Source organism: Geospiza fortis, unplaced genomic scaffold (assembly GCF_000277835.1).
Source record: "Geospiza fortis unplaced genomic scaffold, GeoFor_1.0 scaffold188, whole genome shotgun sequence".
NCBI classification, from domain to species: Eukaryota; Metazoa; Chordata; class Aves; order Passeriformes; family Thraupidae; genus Geospiza; species Geospiza fortis.
In genome coordinates, this window is record NW_005054337.1 from 3424512 (window position 1) to 3437118 (window position 12607).

Genomic DNA, 12607 nt, shown 5'->3' on the forward strand with positions numbered 1-12607 from the left:
GCCCACCGGGCGGGACTTGCGGGGAACTGGAAAGCGAAACTTTGGGGGGAATTGGAAAGGGAAGCGCTGCTGGGTGTCGGGGCAGACGCGGCTCAGCATCGCCCGTGTTCGGCCGCAGGAGAGCCACGGTCCCCAGCGCCCAGCGCTGCCCTCGCCCGGGAGAGCTGGAACAGAGCCGGAGCAGTCCCCGGCCGGGCGATGGAGGATCCTGGGCAGGAGCCCCACGCCCGACAATCCCGAGGTGGAGCGAGAGGTGAGGGTCCCCAGGGGAATACAGGGCAGGAGGGCTGGGTGTGGTGCTGGTACAGGGGGATCCGCTACTCCCCTACCTGTGTACAGCGGAATTTTCTCTCAGGGCTGAGTTTCAACACTTCCTTATTTGCCCTTGGAGTCTCTTTGGGGCCATGATGAGGCGATGTGTTGCAGCAGGCTCTTGCTATTTGTTCCTGCTAGCAGTCAATTTTTCCCTAAACGTTCTATGGGGAGTCTGACAAAGGCCGTGTGGGCTGCGCTTCCTGGGACTCCGAAAGGCTGGACTTCAGCAAACACTCCATGTTTTGTGTGTGCTCCAACCTACACTCCATGTACAGTTCAAGTCAGCTGTGGCGTCCTCTATCATTATTTCACTGATGATTAACTCCCGAGGAAATGCTGTCCTGTGCAGAAAGCTTAAGCTTTCACCTTCTTACTTCTGCTTTCAGTTCTGTGGAAAGAGGTTTTCTTTTTTGGTGTCTTCACAGCTCAAGTGAACTCTAAGCACAGCGCTCTCTTTAGCAGTTGGATAGAAGGGTACAAATGAGACACTAATTTGAAAATCTATGTGCAAATGTAATAATTTTTTAATTGGATGTCAAATGTTCAAAATATGCTGACTGTCAGGTCAATATACTCATTTGTCTCTGTTGGGAGGCATGTTAATTTGGTTGATTTATAATTAATGGGTGTCATTTTTCCTGCTTTTTTAAAGGACGTGTGCTTCGTTTGGACACTGGCTTTACAGGAAGAGGCAGAAACAGAACAAATGATGTACCAGACCAGGCACCTAAGTTAGGGGAAGACCTCCAAGACAGTAATTATACCCTTCCACATGGGCAAAGAGAAGAGGGGTTTGGTGGTTGGATTTCAAAGATTCCTCAATCAAGTAAGAATAAACCAAGAATCCAAGGTGGACAGCACAACAGTGAAGCCACAGGATTCTGGATGAAACAGGAGAATGAAGGAAGGAGAATGAGGTATCAAGGTGGAAAAACACATGAGAGGGGCAGAGGACCCTGGAATGAGCAAGAAAATGCATTTAGAGGGGGAAGGTGTCAGCTTGGACAAGCCCATGAGAGGACCAGAGGACCCCAGAATGAGCAAGAAAATGGAGGCAGGGGAAGGAGGTATCAAGGTGGACAAGCTCAGGGAGGAGCTAGAGGGAGAGGGCTGAGGAGTAGGTGGGAAAATGAAAGTAGCACATGGAGGATGCAACCTCGGGAGAATCCTCATTTCTATCAGAATGCTACCCCAGGTGGTGCCCACCACAGTAAGCAGCCTCGGCAAACCAGAAGGATTGGCTTTAAATTCCTTGAAAGTCTCCTCGAGAAAGACCCCTCAGAAGTTGTCAACACACTTGCTTCCAGTTCAGGGTTGAAGGAACTTCTTTCCCAAACAACCATGAACCGCAATTTCGTCCAGCTCATTTGCCAGGTGCTTCGGAAAGCATGCAGCTCCCAAATGGATAGACAGAGGGTCCAGCACATTCTTGGGGTTGTGAAGGAGTCCAGCTTTCTCAAGGTCTGTCTGCCACAGTATGTGTCTGACATGGTAACAGAAGTAGTTCCTGCTGTACGCCATGAGTACCCTGAGCATATCAGCAATATCATTTTACTTCTTCAGCACCTGATAAGTACTTTCCCAGCCAGCTCTGTGCAGAAAGTCTCCCTTCTCTTGACAGTCTTGACAGCATCCATCAATGCCCTGAGAGGTTTTGGTGTGGACATCACAGAAGAGACAGAGAAGAATCTCAATCAAGTACAGATGCTCATGCAGCATCTGCAGGAGAAGAGACGCGAAGGCACCCTGAGGGCTGATAAGTGTACATTTATGCAGCCTCAAGATGGGCAAGCAGAAAGCTATCGTTTCATGAGCATTTATCCAACATATGATGAGATACATGGTAATGAGAAACCCTTTCTACGTCCCAATTTTGTTTCTGGAAAATATGAAAGCACCAGTATTTATCTTGACACCCACTTCCGACTTTTGAGAGAAGACTTTGTAAGGCCTTTAAGGGAAGGTATCATGGAGGTTTTGCAGAACCTCCAGGACAGAAATTTAAGAAAGAGAAAATTTGATGATATCAGGATCTACTTTGATGTACGGATTATTGCCCCATCTTGTACCCCAACTGGCATTGCTTACAAGGTCCAGTTTGACACAAAACCACTGAGGTTTGTACAATGGCAGAATTCTAAACGATTGCTGTATGGATCCCTTGTCTGCATGTCCCAAGATCACTTTGAAACATTCCTTTTTGCCACCGTTTCTAATCGTAATGCTGCAGAACTTGTCAATGGGATTGTGGAGTTGTCTTTTGATGCAGACAGCCAGCCACTGGTGGGACAGTTTGAACCCTCAGACTCTTTCCTCATGGTAGAGACAACTGCTTATTTTGAGGCCTATAGGCATGTGCTAGAAGGGTTGCAGAAAATGCGGGAAGAAGATATCCCGTTCCAGAAGTACATTGTGGAATGTGATGCACAGGTCAAGGAGCCAGCATACCTGACACGGGATACTGCCTACAACCTTGCACCCTTGGTGAAGACTTCATATAAAGAGAAGTGCCCTGATAGCTTAAGAAGTGTCAACATTCTAGATCCAAGTCAATGGCTTTCAATGGAAGCTTTGAAATTAGATGAATCTCAGATGCAGGCATTGAATCTTGCACTCACCAAGGAGCTGGCTATCATCCAAGGACCTCCTGGCACTGGTGAGACATATTTGCGTAAAGACTCTGTAATTTAAGAAGTTCTTGTTGATTTCCCCATCTAGGGAGGTTAACTTCACAGAAAGCCAGCTGTACTGTCTCCAAAGCTTTAGTCCAATGCATAATTGATGCTTGAGTCACCCATTTAGTGTGAGCTGTGGAGACAGTTAATATTCTCAAATAGCCACATCTGATCTTTGCCCACCTACAATGCAAATAGACACCAACTGCACTGTTGACTGTGCTTGTATATTGGGGTGGAGAAGTTTACAGTGGCCTTTGAGAACTTGGTTCTTCTTGCTGTGCAGCACTCTCCTACTTGTCTTCACAGCATGTTAGGGCTTTGGGCACATTCAGCCATGAACCATTGTGTGAATAAAGTATTACAAGATGGACTGTAATTGTTTTAAATGGTACCTGAATTTAACAAGCACCAATGCTTGTATTTCAGTAGTATGTGGATGTTTCATGTGCAGCCAAATGTCATCTATGATGCCATAATTAGAGTGGGCTGGGGGATGCACTGGGAGAGAAAACCCTGTGTCCAGTTCTGGTATATTATCCAAAAAATAACATTCTTGCGGAGCGTGGCCTTGCTCAGCTACAGGCTGGAATGTCAGTGTTATGATACTTTGTGTACATTTTGTAAGTTAGTTACCCCTAGGGTCAGTTCTCTTGGTACAGACCAGATAGGCAGCCTGGAAAGAAATCTTGTATCTGTTTTGATAATTTCTATGTTTCAAGGCACTCACAGAGGGTGGATTACCCTTTTCTGATTCTGAGCTTGTCTTGCAGGAAAGACTTATGTGGGTTTGAAGATTGTTCAGACTCTCTTGACTAATGATCATGTGTGGCAAAGCACTTACCGGAGGCGTCCCATCCTTATAGTCTGCTACACCAACCATGCACTGGATCAGTTCTTAGAAGGTAAGAGTACCTGCAAGCAGGATGGTGGTATAATCATAGAATGGTTTGGATTGGAAAGATCTTAAAGATCATCTAGTTCCAACCCACCTACCATGGACAGGGATACCTTCCACTAGACCAGGTTGCTCCAAGCTCTATCCAGCCTGGCCTTGAACACTTCAAGCCATAGTGCATCCAATTCTCTGGTCAACCTGTTGTTAGAATCTATAATTAGAAACTATACTATAACTCTTACTCCCCTCATTGTATGGCATGATAACCTGCATTTTGGTTTGATTCTTTTTAGTGACTCTAGCTCCATTGACATGGATTAAAAAAAACTTTACTTGGAGAAAACCACTGTAGGATTTGCAATCAAAGGGTATTTTTCCTGCCTCTTGTCCTACTGCTGAAAACTGAGCTTGGCCCTTTAGTTCTAATATTTCTTTTTTATTCACAGGAATACTCTCATTTGAATTAGACGGGATAGTGCGCCTTGGGGGCAGGAGTAGCAGTGCTGCCCTGCACAGATTCACCTTGAAGGAGCTGAGGAAGCATACCGACAGATTTGACTTCCCAGACTACCACTTCAGAGACTATGAATATGTATGTACAGACCTCCTGGGAGATGCTGGGACTGGGTTGGCTGTGCATTGGAGGAGGCAATCAACCTCCCCCACACCTGGCCTTTCACCTCGTTTTACGTTGAATTTGGCCTCTTCTGTCAGTTTTTTGTCCTGCTGTTAGTGAACTTAGTTTCTCTGAGTGTGACACTGCCTCCCTTGTCTTTGTTATGAGTAGATAATAAGGGAGATGAGGGAGGCTGAGGAGGGTCTCCTTGAAGGAGCGAAGCGGTTGGAGTGCACGGCCTACGGAGTTCTGCATGAGCGCTATTTGAAACCTCACATGGCACCCCAGCACTGGGCCAGCCTGAGAAGGGCTCTGGCAAATCAGGTAGGTCCCTTTCTTCTGAGTCAAGAAGTGCCAGTGCATGCTTACCATCCTTTCTGCTAATGGGCCTGAGGTTCCCCCAGCATACATCTTTTAGCATCATTTGGTTACTGGGAAAGTGAGGGAGTGAACAGCAAACTGTGCCAAATGACAGTAGTCTAGACAGGCAGGGCAAGCAGGGGCTTTGAATTTTGCTCCTTTAAACTTCAGAGATTCTAAGTGATCTTTAGCAGCATAAAAATGCAAGTACCCAAAGGAAAGCCTCTTAAAGAGGGTGTCTTGGGGGGACTTGTCCTAGTTGCCACTGCTGTAAGGTGCTGCTTTGGCATCATGCTTAGACTCTGAAGTGCAATAGCCCTGGCTGATTTGACTTTCTCTATATTAGGAGGACACTGAGTTTTACTACATTTTTTCACAACGCTCATTGATTCTGGAGTGGCTGGGACTTGGTGTATCTGCCTTCACCCAGAATGCTGCAGAGAATACATGGGCTGAAAATCCAGGTAAAACAAACAAAACAGAAAAACCAAGCACCAAAAAGACACCCACCCCACACACATTTTCTACAAGTGTGTTTACCTAAGCAGTGTATGTGTGCCAGAAAAGAGACACTGCTACTTAACAGGCACTGAATGATGTGTGATATTGTGAGGGAATGGAAAGAAGATTAACCCTCATTTCAATGTAGTGATCTGACTGCTGCACTGATAGAGTGGCTGTGGCCTACTTCATGTGACTGGTGACACTCACAGGTGGTCAGCAGGAGGGAGAGGAGGAGAGTGAAGATGAAGCAGAAGAGGAGCTTTTGGTGATCCCAGAGATGGCCGACCTGATTGAAGATGAGAGAGTGATTGAGGATGAAAAGATAGCAGACTATTGGAGGAGGGAGAAGGAAGATGACAGTGTTCATGAAATAGCCCGTTCCGTGTTGGCTATGAAGCTGGACCAGGAAGAAGGAACAACTCGACCACAGCAGTGGGAGGTAACTGCATGCATTAGCATGACTGTGTAAGGAAAAGCATGGGGATACTAACACAAAAAAATCTCTGTGCTGTAACTGCTTTTTTTTTTTTTTGCAGGTAACTCGTGGCCAGAGGAGAAAAATTATGCAGAAGATGAAGGTTGAGCTCCGTAAAGTGAACACAATGACAGAGTTAGAGGCCAATGCTGTTCAGGATGTGTGGCAACTTGACCTGGACTCCCGCTGGAGGCTTTACAGGTGACAAAGCTATTGTGCAGGGCTTGTCAGGCAGGTGTTTCCTAAGATCATTCCAGTGTGCAAACTGTGTCAAGCCATGATGTTTCTGTCTGTACCTGTTCAGTTCCTAGTTTGAACACGCTCATTCTTACCTTCCTTGTACTGCATGGGAAGCAATATCATGCCCTGCATTTGTAAGTGTTCAGGACTAAGTACAGATGGTAATAATCTGTTTCCCAAAAGGCATGGCAGAAGTTTTGAACTGAATCCACTCAGAACCTGTGGATCACCATCCTGTTTTCCTTGCAGTGTGTGATAATGGTGCTTTCTTCCCAGGCTTTGGCTGCAGACTTACCAGGGTTCTATGCGAGAGGACATTCAGGAGCATGAAGAGCAGTATGAGGAAGCAGCCAGAAAACTGAAAGAACTGAAGCTGGAGCAAGATCTCTGCATTCTCAGTAGAGCCAGAGTTGTGGGGATGACAACTACAGGTGCAGAGCAGTTGGGAAACAAACCAGGATTGTATTGCTTACAATCATGTTTAAAGAACCTTTTTGCTGAAAGATTAGTATCATGTGTTGCTTCACAGCCTGGGCCAGGCTCTGCCTTTTTAATCTTTGACTCCCTTTCCAAATGGGGCTGTTGTGAGAGTTGTTAATTAGTGGCATGAGCAGCTTCTGCTGTTTTGCACTCCCCCTCTCTCGAGTAGCATTCTTCTAATGGAACTGCATCACTTGTGCATTAGTAAGGCACAGCTAATACCTGTGTTGCTATTCCCACAGCACCTTCAGGAGATGGTAGTGTCAAGGTCATTGTAGTATGTCCCTTTGGAGAGACAATTTAGGCTTATTTATATGTGTAGACCAATGTATTGAGTGTTTCTTCTGTCTGAAGAGAGCATTGAAAAAAGGACCAAGGCAGGCATAGGACTAATCCCCACCTGCCTTCCTTAACTCATCATATGGAAACCATCCCTGGTATGTGCTCTTTTAAAATTAAAAAAGCCAAGTGTTGAAATGGGGAATCTTGAGAAGAACCCCAGTTTTTCTGAGACAGAGCCTACTCCTCTCTGTGAAAAGTCTTGCCTTACTGCTTGAATGCAGTTATATCCTCAGGTTTATCTTCTGTCCTTACTCAGGTGCTGCAAAATACCGACGGATCTTGCAGTACATAGAGCCACGGATTGTCATTGTAGAAGAGGCAGCAGAGGTGCTTGAGGCTCACACCATTGCCACTCTGAGTAGAGAATGCCAGCACCTCATCCTTATTGGAGATCACCAGCAGGTAACTTTCATGGCTAACATCTCTATCTGCTGGGTTAATGATCAAGAATTGTCTAACCAAGCGCTGTGTGGGAAAATTGCCAAGGCTTGGTGCTCCCCAGCTTCCACAGATACCACAGGTCCTGTCTCCTGTAGTTTTAGAGTAGAGCTCCTGTGGGACTGGTGTTTTAGTTGAACTGATACAATTTTAATTGTGCTTTGATTGTGACTGTATCTAGCTTTGATGTTTAGCACTTCTGCAAGAATCCAATCTCTGGCCTTTCATTGGGAGACCAGTCACAAAAAAATGAGAGTTAAAAGTCCTACTTAGACATAGGAAAAGTGCCAAAACATGGACCTCCTATCCCTTCTCTTTCAGTTGCAGCCTAGTGCAAATGTATATGACCTGGCCAAGAACTTCAACCTTGAAGTCTCTCTCTTTGAACGTCTGGTCAAAGTGGATTTCCCCTTTGTCTGTCTGAAGTACCAAGTAAGAAAGAGCTATAAAAAACTTCATGGCATTTGTATTTAGGTTAAGTTTGTAATACATTTAAGTTTATATTTCTACTGTAAGAGCAGCCTAAAAGAAAAGAATGTTCTATCTAACTTCTGAAAAGAGTGGTAGGAGCTGTCAAACTGATACAGAGTTCCACAATATTTTCAGTTATTTGGTGATATTGTCCACAGCACTGTGGTTCTCATGTTTTTGTGTGAAGAACACAGTTTATTGTGGCAACTGAAACTTCCGCAACTTTGCAGAGTAAGACAGCACAATTCTTCTCAGGATACTTCCTGCTAAATTGCTATAATCATTTATCTTGGTGCCTGGGGAAGTTAATTCTACCACTGGCAGTCCCATGTTAAAGGTACCTGAAAGAGCTCATTTAGTAGTTAGGGTGAGGTGCTGGCTTTTGTTATCTATAAGTGTGCTTAAATTTGCACTGAAACCAGCACTATTGTGCAACAACCTTATCAAGAGATTTTCTTGAAGATGCTCTGCTACTCTTACTCCTGCAGTTGTTGGTGGTATCAGCAATGGGGTGAGGGAGAGCAGGGATTGGGAAGTGCTTCCTTTTATCTCTTATTGAAAAGTCATCCTTGTCTTGTATTCAGGCACTGTCTGAACAGTGGAGCAAAAGAATATTGACAGGGAAATATGATGCTCCTTTCTCAAGACTGATAAAACTGTTCTGTGTTTCAGCACCGCATGCGCCCTGAAATTGCCCAGCTTATCAGTCCTCATATATACCAGAAGCTGGAGAACCATCCCTCTGTCCTGGAATATGAGAATATAAAAGTGAGTTTTCAGCAATCCAGGTGCTTGCTTTTGTCTCCTGTTACTGACTAAATGAGTTTCTGTAAACTACAGTGTTCAAGGATTTTGAATTCTTAGGTCAAATTCACTTATTGAAATTTATACCTGAATCAAGGAATTGTGCAATATAGAATTTAATAAGTAGTTTGTAGTTCTTCTGGCATTAGTGATGATGGACAGTGGAAATAGATCCAATACCAATGACTTTAAAAGAACAGTAAAAAATGGAAGGGGGAACAAATGAATTGTAGGAGTTAGAAAGCTAGGAAGAAATCTTAAATGAAAGACTTAGAGGATAATATTGAAATTCCAACATAAAATAGGTGACAGGATTACTGGAACTCTTTCCTTAGTCTCTCCGTTTGGGCATTCTACCAATGCACAACATTGCAAAGAAGTTCTATGCAGCTTACAAGTACAAAGTCATCATTTATTATCTAACATGCATAATAAACAGCCAGAATTTAGTAAGTTATTAGAATGCTTGCCTTGGGTATCAGTCAGAAGTGTCAGTCTTTGCTTCTTCCTTAATGGTACTGACCTTCCATCTTAACACTCACTCCCTATTTTCTGATTTAAATTTCCTCAATGAAATGAGGAAATACAAATGAGGAAGCCCTAACCAGGGCTTCATGTATCTCTAGGTTGGTGCTTTTCTTGCATCTTTGAACTATTAACAGTCATCTCTCTGTAATCTTACCTTGGACAACCAGAGATCTGTGTTTGATCTACAAAAGCTGTTCTTTCCTGTTAAAATCAGTCTCTGGGTTTTGGCAGGCAGAGCAGTAATTTCTTATGGGTAGAATAATTCCAGTTAATAGGTAAAAAATTAAAAGCCCCTGCTAACTCAAGGCAAATACAGTTTTTGTACAGGTGAGCAGTCAACTCTGCACACCATGAGATGGTAAGTGACTACTGGAGTCCTAGCATTCCTAGTTTTTTCTGTTGAAGAAGAAATCTTTCTCGCTGCTTTGTTTTTATTGCAGCAACAGAGGAAGTGTGTTTTAGGCAAGTGCTCAGTCCTGTGCACTGGTAACTTAGTATCCTTCTCCTACAGGGCCAAAACAAGACATTGTTCACACCATGAGTATGCTTTGAGAAGTTACTAACACTTCACGTTTTCTTTGGTATAACCTGGAAATGTACAGTAAAGATAGGAAAGATAGGGAATAACATCAGAAACTGATTTCATATTAGGGCAACTAAAATATTACCAGTAAGCTGAAATGGGAATTTGATTAATAACCTATGAAAATCTATGAGGAAATCACCAAAGTACACAGTAAATGCATACTGTAGTCAACTCCTTAAAAGTCCTCCTGTCAGTGGATAATCAGGAGCATGGAAACAGGCTGGGGTGACAGAAACTAGAATTCTCTCTCTGACATCCTTCCTCTTGTTTCAGGGTGTCTCAACTAATGTCTTCTTTGTGGAACATGAGGTTCCTGAACAAGAGATCCAGGAAGGGAAAAGCCACCAGAACCCACATGAGGCCCACTTTGTAGTGGAACTGTGCAAATATTTCTTGTGTCAGGGCTATGAACCTTCTCAGATCACCATTCTCACTACTTACAGTGGACAGCTCTTCTGTCTGCGTAGGCTCATGCCAGCAAACATCTTTGAAGGTGTGAAGGTTCATGTGGTGGATAAGTACCAGGGAGAGGAGAATGATATTATTCTGCTGTCATTGGTGAGGAGCAACAAAGAGGGGAGACCTGGGTTCTTGCAGATCCCTAATCGGATATGTGTGGCATTATCCAGAGCTAAGAAAGGCCTCTATTGTATTGGAAACATGAGAATGCTTGGCAAGGTTCCTCTCTGGAACAAGATCATTGAAACCCTTGGGAAGAACGGTCACCTTGGCCAGTCATTGGAGCTTTGCTGTCAAAACCACCCTGGAACCAAGACAAAGGTATCTACAGGTGCAGACTTCAACAATGTCCCAGAGGGAGGCTGTACTCGTCCCTGTGAGTTTAGGTTGAGTTGTGGACATGCTTGCACAAGGGCATGTCACCCGTATGACCCTGAGCACAAAAAGTACCAATGCCTGAAGCCTTGTCAAAAGGTACTTTGTGAAGATGGGCACCACTGCCCAAAGTCATGTTATGAGCCCTGTGGAAAATGTATGGTGAAGGTAAAGAAAACTATTTCTAAATGTGGCCACATACAGATGGTGCCATGCCATATTCCAGAATGGAAATTTGAGTGCCTAGAACCTTGCCAGAAGAAGTTAAACTGTGGACACACATGCATGCGTTCCTGTGGGCAGCAATGCACAATGAAGTGTCCTCAACGGGTTACAGCCACACTGAAATGTGGCCACGAGCAGAAAGTTGCTTGCTGGATGACTAGGATGGTACATGAGGAGATTGTGAAATGTGAGAGTAAGTGTTCTGTCACACTGGCATGTGGTCATGTATGTTCAGGTTCCTGTCATACTTGCTTTGGAGGAAGATTTCATAAGGCATGTGACAGCCCATGCAAGCGTGTCTTGATCTGTTCCCACGAGTGTCAAGAGCCTTGTACTACAGAATGTCCTCCTTGTCAGAAGGAATGTCAGAACTACTGTATTCACAGTAAGTGCAAAAAGAAATGCTGGGAAAGCTGTGTTCCTTGTGCAGAGCCATGTGAGTGGCAGTGCCAGCACTACCAGTGTACCAGGCTTTGCTCTGAGCCGTGCAACAGGCCTCGCTGCAATGTTCCCTGTGCTAAGATGCTGCCCTGTGGTCATCCCTGTGTTGGATTGTGTGGAGAGCCCTGCCCAAAGAAGTGCCTTGTTTGTGACCATGAGGAACTCACCCAGATCTTCTTTGGCTTTGAGGATGACCCAGATGCTCGATTTGTACAGCTTGAAGACTGTGGCCATGTCTTTGAGTCGCAAGGCCTTGACCACTATATGGATGAAGATGATGATGTCGTAGGTATCAAGCTGAAGGTATGCCCTCTGTGTCAGACACCCATCAGGAAGAATCTGAGATATGGCAGCAGTGTGAAAAGGCAGGTGGAGGAGATAGAACGGGTGAAACAGAAAATCCAAGGCCCGGCAGAGGAAATTGAGTCTAACAGAAAGAGACTGCAGGCTGCGCTGGCACAGAATGTTTTTCTGCGACATGATCTATCCTCTAAGTATGCCATGCTGGAAAAGAAACTAAAAGCTTCTCCTCTCTCCACAAAGAGTATCGGACTAATTGAGAACCTGCTTAATTTCTACAAACGTGTAGCAGACCTAACTAATTCTCTGAACAAAATCAATGAGAATGAAAAGAAGGGGCTGATAAAGAGGCTGGATGAAGTGCAGAAGTGGTTGGATAAGCAGCGCATCAGTTTTACAGAACAGGAGCTCACTGACCTGCAGTCTGAGATCCAGAGGCTGACTTACTTGCTGAGCCTCTTGGCAAGGTGCAAAGCAACAAGTAGGGTGATGCCCGCAGACATCGCAGCAGAGATTAACAGTGCACGTGAGATCCTGGAAGGGACAAAGAAATTCACAGAGGAGGATGAGGCTGCAGTGAAGGCTCACCTGAAGAAGATCAATGCTAGCTTGCCCATGTCAGGGCTGGGGATTTCTGAAGCTGAGCGGGTGCAGATTGTCAGTGCTATTGGCTGTCCCCGTGGCCACTGGTTCAAGTGCAAAAATGGGCACATCTATGTAATTGGGGAGTGTGGGGGGGCAATGGAGAAGAGTACATGCCCTGAGTGCCACGAAGTCATCGGTGGCACCAACCACACCCTGGAGAGCAGCAACCGCCTGGCCTCAGAGATGGACGGGGCAACCCACGCGGCCTGGTCCGACGTGGCCAACAACATGCTCAACTTCGAGGACCTGCGCCGGCTGATGTAGGGGGTGTGAGCCTTGCTCCTTCCCACAGGCACACACACAGCCACACAGCCCCGCTGCTTTCCCCATTCGCTTGCTCTATACTAATAAATTAGTGTGCATCGCTGTGAACCAGGCTGGGCTGTCTCTGTGGGATGGGGCTGTCTCTATGGGGCTGTCTCTATGGGGC

General features: G+C 45.1%; 2 protein-coding genes across 2 annotated transcripts in view; one reads left to right on the top strand and one right to left on the bottom strand.

The window, feature by feature from the left end:
- The window catches only part of DDX27 (DEAD-box helicase 27), a 6565-nt gene extending 6466 nt beyond the window's left edge, over positions 1 to 99 (bottom strand). The window contains 1 exon segment of the mRNA XM_031058071.1: positions 7 to 99. Within this exon segment, the coding sequence (XP_030913931.1) occupies positions 7 to 99 (93 nt within the window).
- A 99-nt stretch (positions 100 to 198) lies between these two features.
- On the top strand, positions 199 to 12540 carry ZNFX1 (zinc finger NFX1-type containing 1). The gene is made up of 13 exons (XM_031058026.1): positions 199 to 253; positions 968 to 2971; positions 3764 to 3895; positions 4335 to 4480; positions 4676 to 4819; positions 5211 to 5328; positions 5578 to 5807; positions 5905 to 6044; positions 6360 to 6514; positions 7162 to 7307; positions 7665 to 7775; positions 8487 to 8582; positions 10006 to 12540. The coding sequence occupies exons 1-13, from the start codon at positions 199 to 201 to the stop codon at positions 12439 to 12441; spliced, it is 5913 nt and encodes a 1970-aa protein (XP_030913886.1). The 3' UTR covers positions 12442 to 12540.
- Positions 12541 to 12607: the final 67 nt, after the last annotated feature.